The sequence below is a fragment of the Hyperoodon ampullatus genome (assembly GCF_949752795.1).
Source record: "Hyperoodon ampullatus genome assembly, chromosome: 14".
Lineage (NCBI taxonomy): Eukaryota > Metazoa > Chordata > Mammalia > Artiodactyla > Ziphiidae > Hyperoodon > Hyperoodon ampullatus.
Genome location: NC_136927.1, coordinates 44330175 through 44352755, shown reverse-complemented (window position 1 = coordinate 44352755; position 22581 = coordinate 44330175). Strand labels below are relative to the sequence as shown.

Genomic DNA, 22581 nt, shown 5'->3' with positions numbered 1-22581 from the left:
ATGAAGGATCGGACTCAGGAGCTGCGGAGTGTGAGCTTGGGGGTGGGGAACATGGGGGGGCGGGACCCCAGTATTTGGGGAGCGCGTGGGGGTGGAGTGGGGGAGGTGCTGGGACGTGGGGGCAAATGATGAGACTGGAGGTTGGTGGCAGGGGCACCCCAATATGTGAAGGCACCCGATGTCTCCAATGAACCTGCATTTTAGGGACAGTGGCTAGAAGGGGTTGGAGGCCATTAAGACACAAGGGGGCAGGAGAGGTCTCAGGGGCCCTGGACACCCTACATTCCCAGGAGGACCCTGGGGTCTAATCTTGGGATGGGAAAGAGTGAGTGTGGGAGAGAATTGGAGGGTGCTGTCATCCGCTGGGCAGATTTGCTGAATTAGAAGGATGTGGGCAGTTCCTGGGCCAAGCTGAGCCCAGTGAGACCCAGATTTGGGGGCTGCTGTGGGGAAGGACACACGTTGGGACTGACTGAGATGCCAGCACCTGGCAGTGAATGAAGTGTGTGTGTGTTGCTCTCTGTGGGGAGGGGGCACCTCTCAGAGACAAGGAGGGAAGGGGTGGCCTCAGGAGATAGCCAGAGGGCTGGGGCCTGAGATAGGGTGACCCCAGAGGTGGGAGAGGGGGTTGCAGGGGAGACCGGGAGGAGGTTCCATGCACAGGGCCATGGAATTGGGCTGTATGACAGGGATCATGCTCCACTGGGGAGAACTGGGGCATCCTAAACTGCCAGGGGCGGGCTGACGTGGGCCTCTGGTCTGCAGGCCTGAAGAGGCCCAGCTCCAGGAGTCGGGCCAGGCAGTTAGTTGTGTTTGGGTGACAGAGGAGGAGGGTGGCACTGGTGTCTGCAGTGAAGGCTGCCATTTGGAGGGGCTGGGGAGTGGGGGCTTGATAAGAGTGGCTTCTGGGCCTGGGGGGATGCAGTGGGGTGGAGGGTTGTAGAAATGACCTGGGGCCCCGAGGAGGCAGAGCTGACAGCCTGCTGTGGGGTTATGTTAATGAACTACTAGACCCAACTGATGTAGCCTGACACACTTCACCAGGAGCCTATTGGTTATTACCCCGGGGTTGTTATCCCATTTGACAGATGAGGAGATTGAGGTTCAGCAATGGGCAGGAACTTGCCCAAGGTCACCAAGCAAGTGGCTGGGAACATCAGACAGGAATCTGGGTTTCCCGTCTGCCAAGTTGATATGCGTCTCTGCTTTTTTAGCCTTTGAAAGAGAAGTCTCAATACTGGGGGTAAAAAGCTCTGTCTTTGGAGAGCCCCCTGGATTTGGGGGTGGGGAACCTGCTTACAGAAAGACAAGAGGAAGGGGCTTAGAGGCAAGTGACTGTTGTCTCTGGGAGAGGTGGGTTGGCAGGTGGGAAGGAAGGAGGAACTGGTGGTTGGGGGAGGGAATTTTGAAGGTTTATTTTTTTTAATTAAACTTTGAGTGAATATACGCTTAGACATCAGGAAAATGACGGTGATAAAAATAACCAACACTCATGTGCCAGACACTGTTCTAAGTGTTTTATACATATTAACTCATTTCGATCCTCACAGCAACCCTAGGAGACTGGTACTAGTATTATCCCATTTTATAGATAAGAAAACTGAGGCCCAGAGAGGTTAAGTAACTTGACCAAAGTCACACAGCTAATTAAAGGCAAGCAGGCAGGCTGACTCCAGTGTTGGTGCTCTTAACTCCCCTTCTGACCCCGTTTTCATCCAAAGTAGGTTGCCATCCATAATCTCATTAGACCCTCACCTGGTAAGGTAGGGAGACTGGGAGACTACTTCATTTTATAGTGAAGGAAACTGAGGCCCAGTGGTTGAAACTTGCCCAAGGTCACACAGCTAGCAAGTGAGTAGTCCAGATTTGAACCCAGATCCACTGCTGCCATGACTCCAAAATCCCAAGAAATGGAAAGTGGGTCAGGGTGAGGTGGTGGTGAAATTGTGGTGTGATTAGAGAGAGGGGGAGGAAAAAGGCGAAGACAGGGGTGCAGGGAAGGCAGGGGATGGGAGTCCTCATCTGAGTGGATCAGGGACCCCCTGCCCAGAGGGGAGGAATCCTGTCTGCTGGGGCTGCGGGGGGCAGCAGATGGGGGAGGTGGGAGGTGGGGTGGAGGGGCAGAGGGGGCTGAGTGAATGCTGATGGCTCTGGTGTTAGTCACGGCTCAGGGAAACTGGAGATTTGGGAGGGCATGTGTGGGGCGGAAAAAAAACTTCCAGATACAGGGAGTACGGGGGTCTCCCCGCCAGAGTTGAGAATGAGGAGGCTGGGAGGCAGGAGAGACTGGGCAGGGTATGGGAAGCCTGGGAAAGGGGTCTCTGAGAAGCTGAGAGGGATGGAAAGGCAGTGATGGGCGGGGATGTCAGCCCAGGGGGCCTGATTGTCTTTTTCCAACAGTACTTTGAGTTCCTGAGGGGTTTTCACATCTGTTCATCACATAGCTGTCAAGGGCACAGATTTGGGAGTCAGACTGTCTGGGTTCAAATCCTAGCTTTGCTACTTCCTGTGTGACCTTGGGTAAGTTGCTTAACCTCTCTGGTCCTCACTTTCTTCATGTGTGAATTGGGAGTAATACGGGACCTGCTTCAGACGGCTGTCCTGAGGATTGAAATTATGCTGGAAGCACCTAGAAGGAGGCCTGGTGCTCAGCATTGCTCCACGAGTGTTTGTTATTCCACAGCTGACTCATTTATTTCTCTTGAGTCTCACATCAGCCCCCTGAGATGGGTAAGATGGGACCCCTAATTTATTGGAGTAAATTGAGGGCCACAGCGGTAACCTGACTTGCCCAAGGTCATACAGCTCTTAATGGTGGAGCCAGCGTTGAACCAGGGTTTTCTGTTTTCAGTTCACCAGGCACCTTTGGTTCGCAACTGGGAGGCACTGGGCTGGAGTGGAGGCTGCGATGGGGAGTCAGTTGGCTGGATGGGTGTCCCAGGGTCCAAGAAATGGGTCCAGGGATGGGGTTGAAGAGGAGAGCAAGGGAGCAAGTAAGGTGGAGAGGAAGGTTGCGGGGAGAGAGAAGCCGCAAGGGGACCCGTTGTGGGCCGGAGCCTGAGAAGCAGCTGTGGAGTGGGAAGGCGGGGGTGGGGGTGGATGGGAGACTGGGAAGTGGATGGGGGGAGGCCTGAGGTGAGGGAGGCTGGAATTTGAGGTTGGGTGGAAACGAGGCTGTTCTAGGACAAGTCATACACCCTGAGGGCAGGGACTGGGTCCCAGGTGTAGCCCTCAGGTATGGGATAGGCACAATAGGCGCTTTAGAAATGCAGACCTGACGTAGCAGAAGGAAAGGGCCGCCTCGTGTTTGAGAAGAGCGGGCACAGACCAGGAGAACCCTGGGTGATGGGTTGGTATCCCCCAGCTGCGTGGGGCTTGTTTCTGCCATTCAGACACATCACGTTCCCCCCGCTTGAGGGCCTTTGCACTTGCTGGTCCTTCTGAATGCTGTTCTCTCTGCCTGGACACTGTTCCCTCTGCCTTGAATTCTGTGTCCTCCAGATTGTGGTGCAGTTAACTCCTCAGGCCTTAGCTCAGATGTCAAGCCCCTCCCGAAAGGCCCTCCTTGATGCCCATTTCTCTCTATCACACCTCCTGCTTTATCTCCCTCTTGCTAAGTAGCACCATCTGAAATTGTCTTGTTCATTTTCCATTGTCTGTCTCCCTCCCCTGGAATGTCAGCTCCTTGGAGGCAGGACCCCTTCCTGTCTTGTTCACCACTGTATTCTCCGCAGCACCCAGAAGAGAACTGGACACTGATCAGAGATATTTGTCAGATGACTGAAGGACTCAGTGGGGCAGAGGGAGGGTGAGGAAGGGAGTCGGTCGGGGAAGGCAGGGAAGGAGGAGGAGAGAGGTTGGGGTGGGAGGACTGGGCTGGATGCTGGGAGCGAGCAGAGGCCTGGGTCAGGGAGACAGATGGACAGAAGCAGGGGGTGCAGTGGAGAGAGGCTGCTGCCTCTAGATCAAAAGATGCTCATGCCCCTGAGAAGCAGGTGTGAGCACGTGTGTGTTGTATGTGTGGGCATGCATATGTGTTTACACACACACACACACACACACACACTGTGACTTTTTTTTTTTTGGCCGCACCACGTGGCATGCTGGGATCTTAGTTTCCCTACCAGGGATCAAACCCACAGCCCCTGCATTGGAAGCGTGGACTCCCAACCACTGGACCGCCAGGGAAGTCCCCACTCTGACTTTTCTATCACCCAATTCCAGTCTCTTTCCACCTCTGTTTTAGTCACCCTCTCGTTTGTCTCTGTTGATTTCCTGGCTCACGTTGTCCCGCTCCCTCCATCCACGCATCTGTCTATGTTGTCTCCCCGCCACTGACACTCCTATGAAGACCTCCGGTGTCTCTGATGGGGAAGGACTGAAGCTAGAGGCTTGGATCTGATGCCCCCTCTCGTCAAGGTGGTTCCAGAACGTGCCCAGGGCCTCCACGGTCTCCCATATCATCCTCCTGAGCGCTTGAGGAGCTGGCAATCCGTAAAGAGCAGTGTGCCTGGGTTCCAATCCAGCACCATCGTGTCAGCACCCCATCAGCTGTATGATGTAGGCAAATTACTTAATCTCTCTCTGCCTCATCCATCAGATGGGAATAAGAAGAGTATCTGCTTCATGGAGTGAGTGGCTGTAAGGATTAAACGAGAAATGCAAAGCACTTGTAACAGAGCCCGACGCATGGTAATTGCTACCTGCTTGTCGGGTATATATGATTCTTACTTTCTTCATTTTGCACAGGAGGAAACTGAGGCTTGAATTGTCCATATAGTGGATGGGAGCACATTTGGTCATCTTTTCTGAGGTAGTCTCATTTGCCCTCAGCCTGTTTTCTTTTAGGCTGGCCAGCTTCTTCCAGAAATGGAGGCCGTGCTCATTATGAAACACACACACCTCAAAGCAGGGAGGGCCCACCCATTTCACAGATAAGCCGGGGCCCAGAGAGGGTCTGAGAGTCACACAGCAAGTCAAATGGAGGCTACAACAGCTGGCTTCCTGTCTGGGCTCTTCCTTGCAGACTGGCACGTCTTACTGGTTTTCTGTCCCAGCCACAGGAGTTCAGTGGTACTGAGGACACAGCAGAGCAGACTCTTTAGGGGCCAGGAAGGAATAGAGAGACAGAAGGGAAAGAGCCGGAGATTTAGCACCAGGACAGTTCAGGTCCCACCTCTGGCCTTATTTCCTGTGAAGCCTTAGGCAGGGTCAGGCAACCTCTCTGAGGCGGTTTCCTCATCTGTAACATGGGAGAGGCAGTGGGTAACAGCCAAGCCTCCCTGAGCTCTTACTCTCTCAGGCAGCATCAGGCATTTTTACTGCCTCGTCTCGCTGGCTCCTTCTGCCCACCATTTAGGGAGGACTTTCTCGCCATTCAGCAAATGCAGAGACTGAAACTCAGAGGGAGGAAGGCATGTGGCCTTCCAGCTGCTGACCTGGGCAAGCTCGTTAGCCTCTCTGTGACTCAGTTTCCCTATAAAAGGCAGCTATTGTAAGAATGAAATGGATAAATAAATGCAGTATGCTTTAGAACAGTGCCCAGCACGTTATCAAATGCTGTGTAAATGTGTTCCACAATTATAGTTATGTTGACCAATGGTCCTTACAGAGTTTTAATGAAGCTTAAATGAGATAACAAGAATGCAAGACCTAGGCCAAAGGTGCTATCACACGCTAGTATTTTGCTAGGTTTTCGGGGCGCAGAGCCTCGCCCAGATTGTACCTTGTCAGAAGGGGACCTGAGAAGGGAAATCTCTGGTGGCAGAGTGGCCAGTAGGAGGCAGCCTGGTCTCAAGCCTCAGAAGGGACTATGGGAGGGACTTTCCTGGTGGTCCAGTGGTTAAGACTCCACGCTCCCAATGCAGGGGGCACGGGTTTGTCCCTGGTCAGGGAACTAAGATCCCGCATGCTGCACAGCGAGGCCAAAAAGAAAAAAAAAAAAAGAAAGAAAGAAAGGAGAGACTACGGGGGGAGGCATGTCTTAGATGTCTCTGATTTCCTGGCCCCTTTCAGCCTGGGTGCCCTTGAGCAAGTCCATTTCCTCTTCCCCCGCAGACCTCCTGTTCCCCTCATCTGTGAAATGGGGACAGCTTTTTTCGAGGGCTATGGTAGTGAGGATCAGAAGAGATTATAGATGTAAAAGTGTCTGTGAACTGGAGAGGACTTTAGCTGTCAGCTGTCTGTAATTATTACACCAACTAAGTCATCCTTGGGCACTCTACCTTTCCTCCTCTCTCAAGGGCAAGTAAATAGGCAGCCAGGGACGCCCCAGGGCAGAATCAGGGATCTGGCCCTGGGAACCAAAGGAGAGAGGGAGAGAAATGAGACTTGAGGAAGTCTAAAGTCAGCCTGGGGAGGGGAAAGAGAGAACAGGAAAGTTCCCAGATACCTGGGCCAGTGAGAGGCCTCATGACCTGTGGGCAGCCAAGCTGAGGGCCAAGTGCTTGAAGGCAGAGAAGGGACAGAGGCGGCGTGGCGGTGTGGGTGGGTGAATCCCTTGTGTGTCTCTGAGCCCTGGGGGGTGGAGGGCTGAGCAGCTGCAGGTTGGCTCTAGGGGAAGGGGAATCTTGTGAGGCAACTGGCTTTTTGAGGACAGAACATCATGGGAGGCCTGTGGGTCCTCAGAGATGAGTCGAGCATCCCAGAGCCTCATGGAGCCAAGGTCTGTTGGTATGATTCCGGGTCAGGTGGAAGCTTGAGAAGCCAGAAGTCCCATCAGGGTCCCCAAGCCCCACCTGGTACCACCCCTCCTTCTGGGGGCAACTCAAATGGAGGCTGGAACAGCTGGCTTCCTGTCTGGGCTCTTTCTTGCAGCCTGGCATGTCTTACTGGTGGGCAGAGAAAGAAGAGCCTCCCTTTCCTGGGAGATATTTGGAGCTTAAATGGAAGTGCTGAAGGTATTCCCCAACATGGTGAGGGGAGGATCCCTGGGGGCCATCTGAGCCGGGCTTGGGTGGCAAGCTGGGGTACCTTCGAGAGGGTCCACCTGGACGTCTCTGTGCTCACGGTTCCTCGGGGTGCTGTCGGGCCCCTCTGATTCCAAGTTCACTTCGCTGTCTAGATCACATCTAGGTCCCATCTGGCCCTGTCTAGGTTTGATCTGATCTGTCTGCGATCTGTCTGCGCGGAGTCTGGTTCGGTCCGAGCTGTCTGGTTTCTGTCAGGTCCTGTCTGCGATCTGCTCGGACCCTGTCGAGGCCCTGTGCAAGCTCTTCTCTTCTCTTTAGATCCCAAATGGCAATAGCCCCCGCTAGACGCTGTGTGGATCCCATCTTGATTTCATTCAGGCTCTGGTCATGAGATTCTGTCTGAGTTTTGGCTCGGTTTTTTCTGGAAATCAGGGTGAACTGTTTTTTTTTTTCTTGCGGTACGCGGGCCTCTCACCGCTGTGGCCTCTCCCGTTGCGGAGCACAGGCTCCGGACGCACAGGCTCAGCGGCCATGGCTCACGGGCCCAGCCGCTCCGCGGCATGTGGGATCTTCCCGGACCGGGGCACGAACCCGCGTCCCCTGCATCGGCAGGCAGACTCTCAACCACTGTGCCACCAGGGAAGCCCAGGGTGAACTGTTTTAAGTTTCCATGGAGGCTGATTAGGGCCCCAGATGTAATTAAGCTTGATGGGCTCAGCTTTTGCCCTCATACTTCTGTCCCGAGCAGAGTCTTGAGACTGGAGTTTGGAGCACTGTGGAGCCCTTCCTAACCCCCTTTCCTCCTTCCCAGCTCTGAGTGAGTGTGCAGACCGGATGCTCAGAGAGGCTGGGAGAAGAGCCCCAGAGGGCCCTCCCGAATGTCCCTGGGGGCAGAGGGGCCGCTGCACGTCTGTGTGTCCACATATGTCAGCAGGCAGCTTTGCTGTGGGTCTGTGTGGGTGTCAGTGGGCCTATTTCTGTGTGCCTTGTGTGTCAGCCCTTCTGTCTATGTCACTGGCCTGTCTGGTGGCAGCAGTGGCGGTGTGGGTGGGTAAATCCCTTGTGTCTCTGAGCCCTGGGGGTGGAGGGCTGAGCAGCTGCAGGTTGCAACTGGGAAATCCAAGCAAGTGAGAGTAGGTGGGTGTGAAGTTGGAAGAGGCTGGATGAAAGCAAGTGAATACACGGAGGAGAGCGGGGAGAGGGGAAGAGAGTGGGTGGGAGGAGGGAGGTCGGGGTGCTGACGGTGTCTCTCATCCAGCCCTCCCCTGGCCGACTGCTTGCTTAACTTGGCGCCTGCCACTGGCAGTGAAGTGACCTTGCATAGGGGACGTGGCTGGTCGCGTTGGAGGCTAGAGGGGAAGAGAAGGGAGCAAATTGAAGCCTGGCAGGAGCGGCTGGGGGGATGGTGGAGGCGGGGGGTCAGGCTCCTGGGACGCTATTCCAGACCCCTTCTCGCAGCCCAGAGCCAGTTACTGCAAGGCTGACATTTAGCTGGTTGTTACAATATCGAAATACTTCCATACTGGTTGGTTAAAGCACCTGTCCAGAGCGCCACCCACCTCCAGGGTGACTGCACTCACAGGACCACGTCTACCCCTGAAACGGTGCCTTTGGCTAATTCCCTCCAAGGTGTCCTTTGGGCTGTCAGGTACCCGGCCTCCGGGACTCTGTGCCACAAGACACCCAGTATTCGTTGTGACTGCTTGGTGCCCTGGCCCCCTGCATGTGACCCTTCCCAGAACCCCCGCTCCTAGCCCAGAGCTGGGAGCATCGGGATTGCGCACAAACTGCCTTTCTTTGCCTCCCAGGCGAAAGACAGCGATGATGAGGAGGAGGTGGTCCATGTGGACCGGGACCACTTCATGGATGAGTTCTTTGAACAGGTAACAGAACCTGGCCCCCAGCCAACAACTTCCTTCTCCCCGGCCCCCGGCCCCCACCCTGCGCTCTACTCCTCCATCCCCTTGGCCTTTTTTTTTTTTTTTTTTTTTTTTTTTTTTTTTTTTTTTGTGGTATGCGGGCCTCTCACTGTTGTGGCCCCTCCCGTTGCGGAGCACAGGCTCCGGACGCGCAGGCTCAGCAGCCACGGCTCACGGGCCCAGCCGCTCCGCGGCACATGGGATCCTCCCAGACCGGTGCACGAACCCGCATCCCCTGCATCGGCAGGCGGACTCTCAACCACTGCGCCACCAGGGAGGCCCCCCCTTGGCCTTTTACCAACCCCTCTGGGTCTGGCCCGTTTCCCTGAACCCTGACTGAGCCCCCTGAATCCCTTTGTCTGGCCCGACGACTTGGCTGGGTATAGCCGATTTGCTGCCCCAGGTGGAAGAGATCCGGGGCTGCATTGAGAAGCTTTCAGAGGATGTGGAACAAGTGAAAAAACAGCATAGTGCCATCCTGGCCGCCCCCAACCCGGATGAGAGTAAGTGCTGCTGCCGGGTGGCTGGGGGCTGCGGGCAGGCGTCTGGGGTCCCACCCAGACATCTCACCCACCCCTCCCCTCCCCTCAGAGACCAAACAGGAGCTGGAGGACCTCACTGCAGACATCAAGAAGACGGCCAACAAGGTTCGATCCAAGTTGAAAGGTGAGGAATGCCATCCCCTGCCTAAGGAGGAAAAAAACTCTGCCCTCCATTGGACTAAACAGGCCTCTCTATGAGGAATGTCTACAGACTTCCAGGAGCCAGACTCCTAAACACTGAGAAAGCATAAAACCCGAGATTTCCCAACTTGCTCCAGATGCCTTGGAGAAAGACACAGCCATGACAGGGAAATGACAGAGAGGAGGCTTTCTGTCCAAATTGCATCTGAGTTCTGCTGGTTCCATCAGCAGGAAGGTCCACCAGGAAAATACAGTCTTCCAGGTGGGTTTAATTTCACGAAGGCCTCATTTCTCCAGAACAGTTGCCGGACATAGCGCTAAGCACCCAGTAGGTGGGCTCAGCAAATGCTTCTGAATTGGTATCCTTAGCGCAGGACAGATTGGACTGTGTGGCTGACATCAGGGGCTGGCAAACTTTCAGGAGGGACTTGCCAAATGCTCATGTATTCACTCTAATTTAAGGACTTGGGTGCTGGTAATAACCACCTTCCCCCAAATCACTGTGGGTTGGGAACCTCCTTGTCTGCTGGTGCCAGGGGAATAGCAGTGTTACCATGATGCTAATTTGTATGCTCATGGTAATTCAGCATCAGAAAACATTTGCCGAGCACCTTGAGGCACATTGCTGGGCTCTGGGGGAAAGGAGTCATGTCAGATGCCTGGCCCTGGGCACAATGACCTTGGTCCAGAGAGATGAGGACAGGGACTTCGTGCCCTCCTGGACTCAACAGGAGGCCATATGTGAGCCTCCAGTGCTGATCTGTAAGCCCTTTGCACTCAGGAGAGCGTGCTAGAAAGCAAAATGATCCAAACTGGGAGCACACTGATTGCAAATCCAGACAGAGGGAGCCCACTTCCATCACCAGCTCATTCTGGACAAGTACCCTACCCTCAGTTCCTCATCAGTACAGTAAGAAGCACTAAAGCAATTTCAAAGCTAGATGTTTTTGTTGTTGTTGTTTGTTTTTGATTTTTGGTAGCAAAATCTTTTTTTCCTAAGTGAAATCTTACCCCAAATTCCAATACATACAACACATAAAAGTCAGGCTGTTCTGGCTGACCTGGGGTTGGGAGACCCAGAGCCCTACCTGCCTAGCTTCCTCATCACTCCCAGCAACAGACCCCTCTGAGGTTCCTTCTCAGAAGCAGGGTTCCGTGGGACACAAGTTTAAAAATCCCTGGGCTCAGCAATTTCTTTGAGCCCATTGAGCTCTGACATTAACACTCTTTCTAAGACCATGAGGAGGGCTGTATGGTTTAGGAGTTCAGGAATAGACCAAGAAAGAAGCTAGGAAAAGTGGCAGTGGCTCAGAGGAGCTGACCCTCCAGAGCTCCAGAAAAAGAGAGATCATCTTCTCCATCTTTCTCCAGCTCTGTGGTGGCATGAGCTCCGGCATTGTGTGTGACCTTGAATGAGTTATTTTCTCTATTTCAACCTCAGTTTCTAGTCTGAAACCTGGACTGCTATCACTGAACTCCCAGGATTACTGTAAGAAGTCAATAAGACCCTGTAAAGGATCCCTTCCTCCTGGGCTTGGCCCCAGCCCCAAGTCTGACAACAGGGTCCCAGTCTGGGCCAGAGATTCCAGCATTCCTGGGTGTGTGTTTCTGGACTTTTCCCATAAAGATCTGGGCCAGAGCTGTCACTCAGTCACTGGCCCGCCATCGCTGGCGGGGGAGCGTTGGGGTGCCATCCAGCACCGTACCTCCACCGCTGCCAGGAACGGAGAAGCAATGTTATCGGGAGTGGCCTGGAGGCTCTTCCAGGTCTGAGAGGGCCTGGTGATTCATCCCTGCTGCATTTTCCGAGCACAGTAGATCTTACCCTCAAGCTCTTTTTTAGAAAATCTGAATAAGTGTGGGGAGTGCATGATCTAGAAGCAGTAATCCCAGTTAATCTGTATGCTTTTCCAGAACATCCTTTAGAAGTGGGGATTCCTGGGACAGGGATCACTTTGTAAGGCAGGGGGGAGCTATTTTCTCTGTTGGAACATCCATCCACTTACCCTAGAATTTTCCAAGGAAAGGGCGGCCACTAGAACCTGACCCACTTGAAAGTGCTTGCCCTCCACCAGAAAAATCCCAGGGTGGGTTCCTGACCCTTTTCTAAGGCTGCAAAAAGCAGAGAGTTCTCCTGCCCCCCATACAGGGGATGTGGACTGGGGGGCTGGGCAGGAGTTACAGCTGTGGGACTTTCCAAGACGCAATCCTTCCACCAGAACAAATAGCCCCCTTCTGTCTGGTGACCGACTGACCCTCAATATCCCCTCCTACCTGGAGTCTTTACTGTCTGCCCTCGCCTGGGTATGACATCCGTTGACGGGCCTGGGGGGCCTGCCTCGGGGTGTCCACCCTTCATATGTCCCAGACCCCCGCCCCACATGCACCGGGTCTCCCGCCCTCCCGTCACTGTGTCCTCTCTCCCGCAGCGATCGAGCAAAGCATTGAACAGGAGGAGGGGCTGAATCGTTCCTCTGCGGACCTGCGCATCCGCAAGACCCAGGTAGGAGGCAGCGGCCAGGCACGGTCAGGGTCGGGCCCGGGACCAAACCACACTAGACCGGACAGGGGAGGGGCCCAGGCTGGAGCCCTGCCTGTTGGGCGTGGGCGGGCCAGAGCAGGCGCTAGCGTGGGGCGTGGCCAAGGGGGAGCCTGGGCAGGGGCGGGGCTTGGGGCGGGACTACAGCGGAGGTCGGAACCCGGCTACATCTCAGTGCCCTAGCCCGGCCTTGGCTGGCTTGGGCGTAGGATGGGGGTGCTGGGGTATGGGACTGCACACTTGCGAGGGCTTGGGATCGTGGCATGAGCTGAAGAAGGGGCCGTAGGCTAACTCAGCCCCTCCCGCCCACTCCATCCCTCCACGGTCTCTGCTCCCTGCCTCCTGATGTGTCTGTGCCCCCCACCGCAGCACTCCACACTCTCCCGGAAGTTCGTGGAGGTAATGACTGAATATAACGCGACCCAGTCCAAGTACCGGGACCGCTGCAAGGACCGGATCCAGAGGCAGCTGGAGATCAGTGCGTGTGACATCTCCCCCCGGCAAACTCCCCAGACCTGTCCCATACTCCTTCCAGGCCCCTGGGGACTCTTGGCCTGAGGCCGGATGGGAGGGTGGGCTCCTGGGTCCCTGCCACATCCCACCACCTTAGGTGTCCAGGCTGGCCCAGTCGCTGAGCAGGGAGTCCTTTCTCCCCACAGCTGGAAGGACCACGACCAACGAAGAACTGGAAGACATGCTGGAGAGTGGGAAGTTGGCCATCTTCACTGACGATGTGAGCCCCGCGTGGGGGTGGGGTCTGTTTTTGGGAAGCATTCGCTTTTCCTTCCGAAGCGTAGGCTGAACTCAAGGTCCTAAGTCCGCCCTGAAATAACAAGCATCGGGAAGTCTGAACCTGGAACTGGGGAATTCCATGGGGGCAGAGCCGGAAGTATCCTCATAAAAATGGCGAACAGTAAGGCGCCAGGCACCGTTCTAAGCACTGAACTATTTTCATTTACCTACTAAACTCCCTTAATCCTCACCACAAGCCTCTGAGGGAGTCGTGTTTCACAGATGAGGTAATCTGATCCAAAAAGGTTAAATGACTTGCTGAGGTCACACAGCTACAGGCAGAGCAAGGATCTGAATCCGCAGTCAGGACTCTTCAGTGCTAAGATACACGTCTCCCTAGTGATGCGGGTCATTTCACCAAATGACTAATTTGCCTACATTTTGAAGGTTTTCTAAAAAATCAGTTTTAGTTTTGCTGAAGTTTTACACACTGCCCTGCGCTTGTCATCTTATATGTGAAAGAGATGGGCTTTCCCCAACTGTAGTTCTTCTTTCTCTTTCTTGACTTTTGCCCTGGCTGACAGGTTCTGTCTCCCTTTCAGCTTCTGGTGGCAGAATGACTCTGGTTTAGGTTTCTAGACCAGCATTAAAGTACGTTCAGTGACTGTCTAGCAGTTTTCAGCAAATTGCTATTTAGAGAATTGATCTTTGTTAAATTAGCTTTGAGCAAATTGATAATGGGCCAGTTAGCCCGGAGCCCTCCCAAACAGCTCTGCCCAGGCTGTCAGTCTGTCTGAGAATGGAGGGAAACCTGGTGAGTGGTTCTAAGGGGATAGAGCTGATCCCTGTCAGTTAACCCACCATCATTACGATGCAGGGGTGGTCGGTACCTTGCCTGAGGGCTGAGCCAGATGTAGACAGGCCCTAAGGTAGTAGTTAACTTCTAGGGTCGGGAAAGGCTTCCTGGGGGAGGTGGCATTGAGTCGTGTGCCTTAAGAGACAGGGAGCATTTGGACACGGGGAGATGGGCAAAGGACATTCCAGACAAAGGGGACAGACTGAACAAAAACAGGGCGAGTGGACCACTTGCCAAAGAGCCATTGGATGATTTGGGTTCTTAGGATTTGGGGAGATGAGGACAGAAAGGGAGATGGGGCCTTGACTGCTAAGGTAAAGGTGTGTAGCCTGTGGATGGTGGGGAGTCTTGGAGGGCTTTAGAGCAGAAGAGTGTCTGGATGTGGTCTAAACAGTGAGTGGTTTGGAAAGTGAGTGATCTGGCTTCCGTGGGGAGGAGGTATATCTGACTATGGGTTAGAGTCTCTCTCCCACTGACTCTTGAGGGCTGCAGAGCATTTCCTTATTATTTCTCCCCCGGCCCATATCATGGGGGCTCCAGGGCACACTGCCTTCTCATCTGGGCCTCCTTTTCTGCTTGCCACTCTCTGCTGTGTCCCCTTCCATTATCCTGTCTGCCTTTGACCAGATGGTGGCCCCCAATCCTGAGAGGGGTCCAGGACCCCTGTCTCCCTTCCCAGGGCCTCCCTGGTGTGTGTGATAGAGACAGCCCTGGGCTGAGAACTGCCCTGGCGGGCTCAGGGCAAGTTTTCCTTCTTGTAATTTAACAAATGTCTCTTTAGTGCTTCCTGTATGCCAGGTACTATTCTAATTGATACGCACATAGTCATTCACTTAATCTTCACACAACCTTGTGAGGTGTGAGGTATCTGCATTTTCTAGGTGGGGAAACTGAGGCCTGAAGAGGTTAAACAATTTGCCCATGGTTACAACTAGTAAACGCCAGCCAGATTCGAACCCAGACGCTCTGGCTGCAGAATCCAAGCTCTTCCGGGAGTGAAGGGTGGTCTGCAGCTCTCCTCCCTCTTCCCCCTTGCCCCTCCCCTTTCACCCTAGATCAAAATGGACTCACAGATGACAAAGCAGGCGCTGAATGAAATCGAGACGAGGCACAACGAGATCATCAAACTGGAAACCAGCATCCGTGAGCTGCACGACATGTTTGTGGACATGGCCATGCTTGTGGAGAGCCAGGTACTGCCTCTGCCACAGCCCTCGGGGAACCTCACCCGGGTCCCCGGGATCCCCTCTTCCAGCCCAGCTCCCACCCCATCCTATGCATGTGTCCTCTGCAGGGCGAAATGATTGACCGCATTGAGTACAACGTGGAACATTCCGTGGACTACGTGGAGCGAGCCGTGTCTGACACCAAGAAAGCTGTGAAATATCAGAGCAAGGCCCGGAGGGTGAGCCGGGGCAGGCGGGCCTGTGGAGCAGGTGGGCTGGAGCCAAGCGGGCGGGGCTGGGCTCAGGCCAGGGCTGGGGTGAGTGATGAAATCCCGCGAGAGGCCTTATCTCTGGTTCTGACCTCTTCCTTTTTCTGTTTTCTCTCCCCTCTTCTTTTTCCTCACACCCTCCTCCCCATCTGTCTGTCGTTTGTCTGTCTCTTTACCTCTCTGTCTCTCTGTCTCCTCCCTCCCTATCGCCCTTCCTGCCTGCAGAAGAAAATCATGATCATCATTTGCTGTGTGGTGCTGGGGGTGGTCTTGGCGTCATCCATTGGGGGGACGCTGGGCTTGTAGGCCCCCCACCCCTGTCCCTCCCAGACCCTTCCCCACCACATCGGGAGCAATACCCCCACCACCCCTTCACTCCATCCCCTGCTCCAGGCTCACCCCCAAGACAGACCCGGGCAGCACCCGCAACCTTTACCGCCCGTCAGACCCTGGAGTCCCTGGACCTCCCCCCGCCATGGACCACCCCCCGCCCCGCACGTAGATAGCAGCAGGCGTGATTACACGTGCACACCAACATGCATGCCGCCGGCACATGCTCGAGACGTGTGGACTCCCCAGCGTGTGTGTGTGTACGTGTGTAGATGTGTGTAGAAGCACCAAATCGCCCTTTCTGGCCCCCACCTCAAGTCTGTGTGTTGTCTGAGCTTTCCCCCTTCCCCTGGGTTGTTGTGTAGACTGTGGCCGAGTGTGACACAGCAGCCATCAAGCCCCACTCTTCTGTGAATAGGGGTGTGTGTGTGTGTGTGTGTGGCGCCACAGATCCGTGGACACACAGTTTGCGTACGTGGAATTCTGTGTTTGAGTGTTTAAATTCAATGTAACAGCACCTCCTCCACTGACACCCACCCTCCCCCATGTCTGCTACAGATGGGGCAGGTTGTGAGTGTACAGAGGCTCACACTAACATTCCCAGAGGATCCGGGCACAGTACACACACAGGCCATGACAGACACCCCAGCGTGATGTTGAGCAAACCCTCCTGGCTTAGTCACCCTGGGGCTGACGTGTCCTGGGGAACACGTGTGTGTGTGTGTGGCGTTCAGTCGAGGCGAGTGGAAGCATACACATGTCAATAACCTAGCTTGGCCTGTATATCCATGTGCATTTCCCCCAATAGGTGATGTGAGGGACGTGTGTGTGTGTGTGTGTGTGTGTGTGTGTCTAGGATGTGCCTGAAGTGTCAGTAGGTCTTCTCCTGAGACAGAGCCCTCCACATTTTGCACTGGACACCTGTTTTGGGTGGGCACAGAAATCTATATTTCTACGCTATCTAGAGTACGCCTGCGCGAGTGTGTGTGTGTGTGTGTGTGTGTAGAGGATTTCTACGTAGTGTGTTTCTACCCCCCTGTGTATTATACACACACGTTTACCTTCAAGGACCTGTGCCCCATCCAGGTTTGTCTATCCAGATTGTTTGCCCCCTCTCTTTCTCCCCAGAGCTGCTGGCCGCTATCTGGTGTGGCCACACACTGCTACATCAACATTGTGCAACTGCAGCTTCCTGCCCTGCGTGGTCGGATCCCCTGTGCATACATGCCTACGTGCTTATCTTTCTCGGTCAGATAGGCCTGCACATGTGGAAGCTGGGACACCTCAGTGTGCTCCCGCCCGCCACGGCAGATGAGGCCACACCCAGGCACACACATGCACACAGGAGCTGGCATATGCTGACGCTGGCACGGTGCCTGTTCAGGCGGGCACTTGTTTGCGCATGAATGCCTCCCGGAAGGGCTATTGATGGGAAACATTACTGATCACTGGAATGTCAAGGGCTGCCCCAGGCTCTCAGAAATGAGAACATTCTTGAGCACTAACCTCAGAACTGAGAGAGGCCAGCGATGGTCCCCACCGCCCCATCTGATGCTCTGGCCTTTGCCTCAGGAAACTTGGATTTAGGGAACTGTTTATTTCCGACGTACTGGAGTGGGCTAAGTCCTGGGGCCCATGCCCTGGACACATCTCCTGCTGAAATGTCACCAATAGCTGTTCCCCTGCAGGCTGAGACTGAGGGTGGGACATGGGTCTGAGTTTCTGATGGTGAGGAAGAGGCCAGCTCCTCCCTTGCTGCGTAGACAACATATGCATGAGTGGGTTTGTGCGTTGGGTGGCAGGTGGGAGGTATGTGGGCAAAGGACAGTGTTAGAAGCCTCCCACTCCACTGGCCCAGGAACACGGACCCACATATACAGGATTGAACACACAAGTACAGGAATGCGCCCTGCCTTGGGGTCCGACATCCGTGTGCACAGGGTGGAGGACTTTGGTGTGTGTGCAGATCGTTTCCTGGAGTCCCTCTTCATGTGAAGCGTGTATGTGTGAGAGAGAGACAGTGCAGATGTGACCTTCTGGAACATAGTACCCCACTCCCACCCCAGCTCAGATAGCCAACCTCTTCCCTACCTGGCTGGGCCCTGCCTGTGTGTGGCCAATATATATATATGTATGTAACCTCCAAGGTGGGCTGTCCATTCCCACAGTGTCCTTTGTCAGCACGGGAAGTGTGCCCCCGTACCTGACTGCAGCCCTCCTGCTCCCACTCAGGCTTCTTTGGGGACGTCAGAGCAGGCCCCAGCACCCCCCACCCCAGCCTTTTTCCTTCCTGCCGTCCAGCCAGGATACCCTTTCATACCAGGCGTTTCTGGAATTCCAACAGCCTTGGGGCCACAAGGAGAAGGGTGGAGCCTTGGCTGGAGTGATGCAACTGTCTCCTTGACTGGTATTAGGCCCATAGCTGCCCATCTCTGGGCCTCAGATGGACCAGAGCATCCCTGAGGGTCTGTTCCGCCCCAGCTTCTCTAAGTCCCACACATCACATGATGTGTTTGCTTGTTGGCTGCCGTGTCTGTATGTGTCCTGGAATGTTGTCTGGGGGCTGGTGTCTTTTGCATGTTCTCAGACAAGCGTGTGCTGCCCGCCCGCCAAGCACCTACAACCATCAAGCCCCTGTGTGCCCCGTGAGTGGTCCCGGACCTGGCCAGGGCTCGCTGCTTCCCCTCCCCCTTTCTCCCTCCCCCTGCCTCTCACGAAGCACACTGCGTGTCCGTCCCATGTGCCTGTGGGTTGATGCACGCTCTTGCCACGCCTCGAGCGTGCGTACATGATGTGTTCTATGCATTCACCCTGCCCCACCCCCAGCCTGCCCCGCAGAGGACAAGATGGGTGGCCCCCGGCTCCCTCCTCCCCCACCCCCGCCTGCTGTGCAGCCGTGTGCGTTGGCGTTTCTGTGTTGCTGGCGTGTCACGTGATATAGCCGTGTTTGCTGACATGAGCCCCTGCCCCTTCTGTTTCTCCGTTGGTTTCTAGAGCTCTTTCCCTCTCCTCCCCAGAGGGAACAGGACTCCTGGGGCCTGGCTGGGGGCCCAGAGCCAGGCCACCCTCTCCTGTTAGCCCTCAGAGTCCCATTTCTCTCTATTGGTGACCAAGTTGCAAATGGATAAAACACAGGAAAATTCTGCCCCCCTCCCAGCCCTGCATGTCCTGTCCCCAGAGCCCCTCACCCCCACCCCGGGCCGGGTCGGGCCCCGTGGGACGGGAGAAATAGCAACCAATCCAACAGCGGGCGTGCCGTGTGCTCACTTCCTTCTGTCCCCACACGGGACGGGCGCCGTGGGGAGCGGGAGACATGGTGGGAGGCGGGTGTGGGAGCTGGACAGGTGGATGGACACGGGCTCAGAGAAGGAGTTTTAATCCAGGGCTTGGACTGGTACAGCATCACTGGGGCATTCTCAGGCAGAGATTAAACAGTGTTGCAGGAACTGATTTGGGTAGAGGGGTGGCAAGAGGTGAAAATACACAGATTTCCTCAGGCTTCGTTGAAGCGAATTAAAAGATAAATGCCCAAGGGTAATAAATGTTTTAAAATAATGTGACTAGGACCCCCAAGGAGGGACAAAGGTGGTGGGAGGAGCCAGAAAGCATCTTCACTCTGAATCCGGGTCTGAGGATCACACCTGGATATCCGAGGTCCAGCGTGAGGCCCTATGGAACTTCTACCCACTTCCTGCTTGAAAAGCCAGAAGTGGGATGGGACCGTGGAGAACGTCAGGGGAATCAGACCCTCGCCAACCAGCCGTCAGGCCTGGGTTGAGAGTGAAGACACACTTGCTCCAAAACCCTGCCCTAGAACTGAGGGGTATTAGGACACAGGCTCAAGGCTCATGAATTACAATGTGGGGAGCTCTAGGACAGCCAGTCTGGCACCAGACCCCTCCTCCGGCTCTAGAATGCAGCCTTCCCCCCGCCCCACCAGTGTCTGAGGGCTCTGCACCTGGATGGCTGTGCCATGCTGGCCTCCAGGCCCAGCTCCACCATCACTGGGCTGAGCCCTCCATGGCCTGCACCCAGCGGATGGTGCGGGTCCGGCTCTCCTCCCAGGAGAACAGGGGCTCATAGCCAAAATGGCGCCGGGCCTTGTCGGTGCTGACGGTGAAGGTAGTGTTGGCCATAGCCAGCGTGTAGGGGTTGAGCAGGGGCGCATAGAGCAGCAGCGGCCGCAGCAGCCACTGCAGCAGGACATTGAGGGCAGCCAGAAACACCAGCAGCCAGTAGGGCAACAGTGGGCGGGTGCCCACCAGCCGGAGTCCACAGGGGCCCAGGACCTCCATGTTGAAGTCCTCATAGCTCTTGTAGGGTGAGTTGTCATAGCAGAAGTACACCTGGCCACCCATGAGTGCAGCTCGGTGCTCTAGCTCCCGGGCCACCAGCACGTGCATCCAGGCCACATTACCTGTAGGTGGTGGGGGAGGGGGTGCCGAGGAGAGAACCGGGGCCAGATATGTCCTTGAGTGCCCTTGCAACCGTGTAGATACTGCTCTGTTCTGGGCCAGGGCAGGGACAAGCCACCCCGTCCTTGGGCCCATGTAGGTGCTGCCCACATAACTACGGCCCTGCTGAAGGCTGCTTTCTCCCAGGCTCCTGTAGCCATTTACTCTCCCAGGCCAGCCTATATGGATGCTATTCCTTCTTCTGTTAGTCCTGGGTAGATGCTCCCCCTCTCCTCTCCTGGGAAGATGCTGCTCACAAAACTGCAACCCTTTCCTCAGCCTATGACACGGTATTGATCTCAGCCTTCCCAACTGGCATGGACACTGTTTTGTCTGTGGCCCCTGCAGACGATGCCCACATATCATAGTCTGCTCTGGCCCATGTATAGACCATACTTTTTTAGCCAGAGTATAGAACAACCCCTCACCCCAGAACCATGTGGGTCCTGCCCTGTTTTTTTAGCCTCCCCCAACGCCTAGCCCGGGCCTCACCCACGTAGACCCGGCCATGCTCCACAGAGGCTGGAATGGCCCGGAAGAGCCGACCCCCCAGGCGCAGGCCCTGGTAGTAGAAGTCCCTCATGATCTGGTGGCCTTCGCCGTAGATACCGGTGGGACGCAGGGCACATGTCACAAGGGGCAACCCCCCGAGGACCTGGGGGCAAAAGGCAGGCACTGCTAAGACCTAGGACCCGGCGGTTTGCCCTCTGCCCTGATCTCCTCAAGCTGGAGATGGAAGGAATCCAGGGCAGGATGCAAAGGAGCCCACAGTAAGAAACGAACAAACAAAAAACCAGGGGCTGCCCTTCCACCGCAGGGGGCTGGGGTTCGATTCCCTGGTGGGGGAACTAAGATCCCGCATGCCGTGCAGTGCGGCCAAAAGGGGAAAAAAAAAAAAAAGGAGCCCACAGGCCCTGGCTCTGCCTCTGCCTGGCAGCCCTTTCCACCCCTGTCTCCTACATCTCATCTTCTCCAGTCTCACCTTCCTCCCATTGGCTTCCAGGACGAGCTGCTCAGCTAGGGCCTTGCTGCAAGGATAGGGGTGTCTGTGTACTGCTTCGTACGGGGTATTCTCATTGCCCCTAGTTGGGGGAGAGGGAAGATTCTTAATGCTGAGGGAAGATGGGGCCCTTGAAGTATTGGGGGAACCTCAGCTCACCTGTAAAAGGGCTGGCCTTTGATGTTGGGACCCACAACTTCCATGCTGCTTGTGTAGACCAGGAAGCGTGTTCCAGTCTGCACACAAGCCTCAATCACATTCCGCGTGCCTGGGGGAAGGCAGGGGTGTATCCAAGCTGAAGCTTCCTCCCCCTCTGCGTCTTTCCCCTCCCCATCCCAAAGCTGGATGAGGACACGTGCCTTCTTTCCCCAGGCCCAGGGAGAGCCACAGCAGGTCAGTGAGGGCCGGCCTGCCATGACAGGGGCAGAAGTGTCCACAGGACGGATTGTCACAGGAGAATCACAGAGGTCAAGGTCAAAGAGGGGGGCAGGAAACAAGCAGCCAAGATCAGGCCATGTGCCTGGGAGTATTGAGGACATTGTCAGAACAGGTAGGGAGCATCTCACCCTGCACGTTGACCTCATGGATGGTCTCAGGACTGGTTTTCCCAAACACGTCTACCAGCCCAGCTGTGTGGATGACCACGTGGGCTCCGGCCACAGCTGCTGCCACCTCGTGGGCCTGGGTCACGTCCCCCTGGATGGCAGTCACCTGCACGGGCCCTGGGAGTGGGTAGGGGCAGCCAGAGGCAATGTCAGAGCTGAGGCCGTCAGCCAGCTGCTGGGTTCGGCCCACACCCTTGGAGCCACACTTTCCCAGTGTGACTCATTCATCCTATCCATTCGCACTGGAGAACATAACAGGCATCATCTTTTCCACAAGGAAGGGAGTCCACACCCTCCCCCACCCCCACCCCACCCCCTCCCCCTCCCCCACCCCCACCCCGTCCCCACCAGTCACCTGTCTTCAACTCCTCCAGCCAGGGACCCAGGTGTAGGTCAAAGATGCGCAGCTCACGGAGCTGGGGTTCCTGCTGCAGCAGCATGCGGACCACATGTTCCCCCAGGAAGCCACAGCCACCTGTGACCAGGTACACCAGCTTCTGGGCTTGTGCAGAGTCTGCCATACCTGGCTGGGGAAAGAGACACTGGCTCGCCTGGGTTGTCAGCCACCAACTGCCCCAGCACCAGCGGCCCTGTGACTCCTAGGAGGGGCCCCTGGCTGAGTGGCCTGGAGCAGTGACCCAGGGGCCAGAGCTGTTTCTGGAGGCTGTAGCTGTCGGTGCAGTGGCCAGGCTACCTGCCCTTTGACCCTGCCGGCTGCAGTTACCGAGATAAGGGGGAGGGCTTGGCGTGCAGGAAGGGGTCAGGGTTTGAGGTGGAGGGAGAGGTTCTGGGACAGAAAACGAAGGGTGGTTGGCAGGGAGCTGGGGAGGCAGGGTAGAGGAAGGCGAAAAGGGCTGGGACTGGGGGAAGGGACCCCTGGGCCCTGGCATCACCACTGCCTACCTGCAGCCACGGTCCCAGGCCACCCAAACTGGCCACCGGAGGCCGTCTTCTACAGGCTCCTGGGCCAGCGACACACCGTCCCCTTCCGCTTGCTCCTCCTCCCTCCCGGCCCATTCCAGCAACAGAGACCAGCCCAGCCTCCACCTCTCCGCCCCCCACACTCTTGCCACAGGGCACCCTCTGGTGGCCGCTCCGGGCTGCACTGGCATCTGGT

The 22581-nt window shown here is 55.8% G+C and overlaps 2 protein-coding genes across 6 annotated transcripts; one reads left to right on the top strand and one right to left on the bottom strand.

Moving 5' to 3' along the window:
• Positions 1–18245, top strand: STX1B (syntaxin 1B; the record flags this gene model as incomplete). Of its 2 annotated transcripts, none has more annotated exons than XM_079720047.1 (10): positions 1–30; positions 8720–8794; positions 9234–9333; positions 9422–9496; positions 11943–12016; positions 12422–12530; positions 12712–12785; positions 14696–14833; positions 14935–15067; positions 18244–18245. In XM_079720047.1, coding segments are annotated over 10 exons (810 nt in total). The 2 variants fall into 2 exon arrangements, with proteins under 2 accessions (XP_079576173.1, XP_079576172.1); XM_079720046.1 differs by lacking the exon at positions 18244–18245 and adding an exon at positions 15301–15381 and having other exon boundaries at positions 14935–15045.
• Positions 18246–19406: 1161 nt separating this feature from the next.
• HSD3B7 (hydroxy-delta-5-steroid dehydrogenase, 3 beta- and steroid delta-isomerase 7) lies at positions 19407–22481 on the bottom strand (the record flags this gene model as incomplete). Of its 4 annotated transcripts, XM_079719927.1 has the most annotated exons (7): positions 19407–19822; positions 20352–20514; positions 20842–20941; positions 21019–21127; positions 21426–21581; positions 21820–21991; positions 22368–22481. In XM_079719927.1, the coding sequence occupies 7 exons, from the start codon at positions 22479–22481 to the stop codon at positions 19407–19409; spliced, it is 1230 nt and encodes a 409-aa protein (XP_079576053.1). The 4 variants fall into 4 exon arrangements, with proteins under 4 accessions (XP_079576053.1, XP_079576054.1, XP_079576055.1 ...); XM_079719928.1 differs by lacking the exon at positions 22368–22481 and having other exon boundaries at positions 20352–20421; positions 21820–21985; XM_079719929.1 differs by lacking the exons at positions 21426–21581; positions 22368–22481 and having other exon boundaries at positions 21820–21985.
• Between the last annotated feature and the right edge of the window lie 100 nt (positions 22482–22581).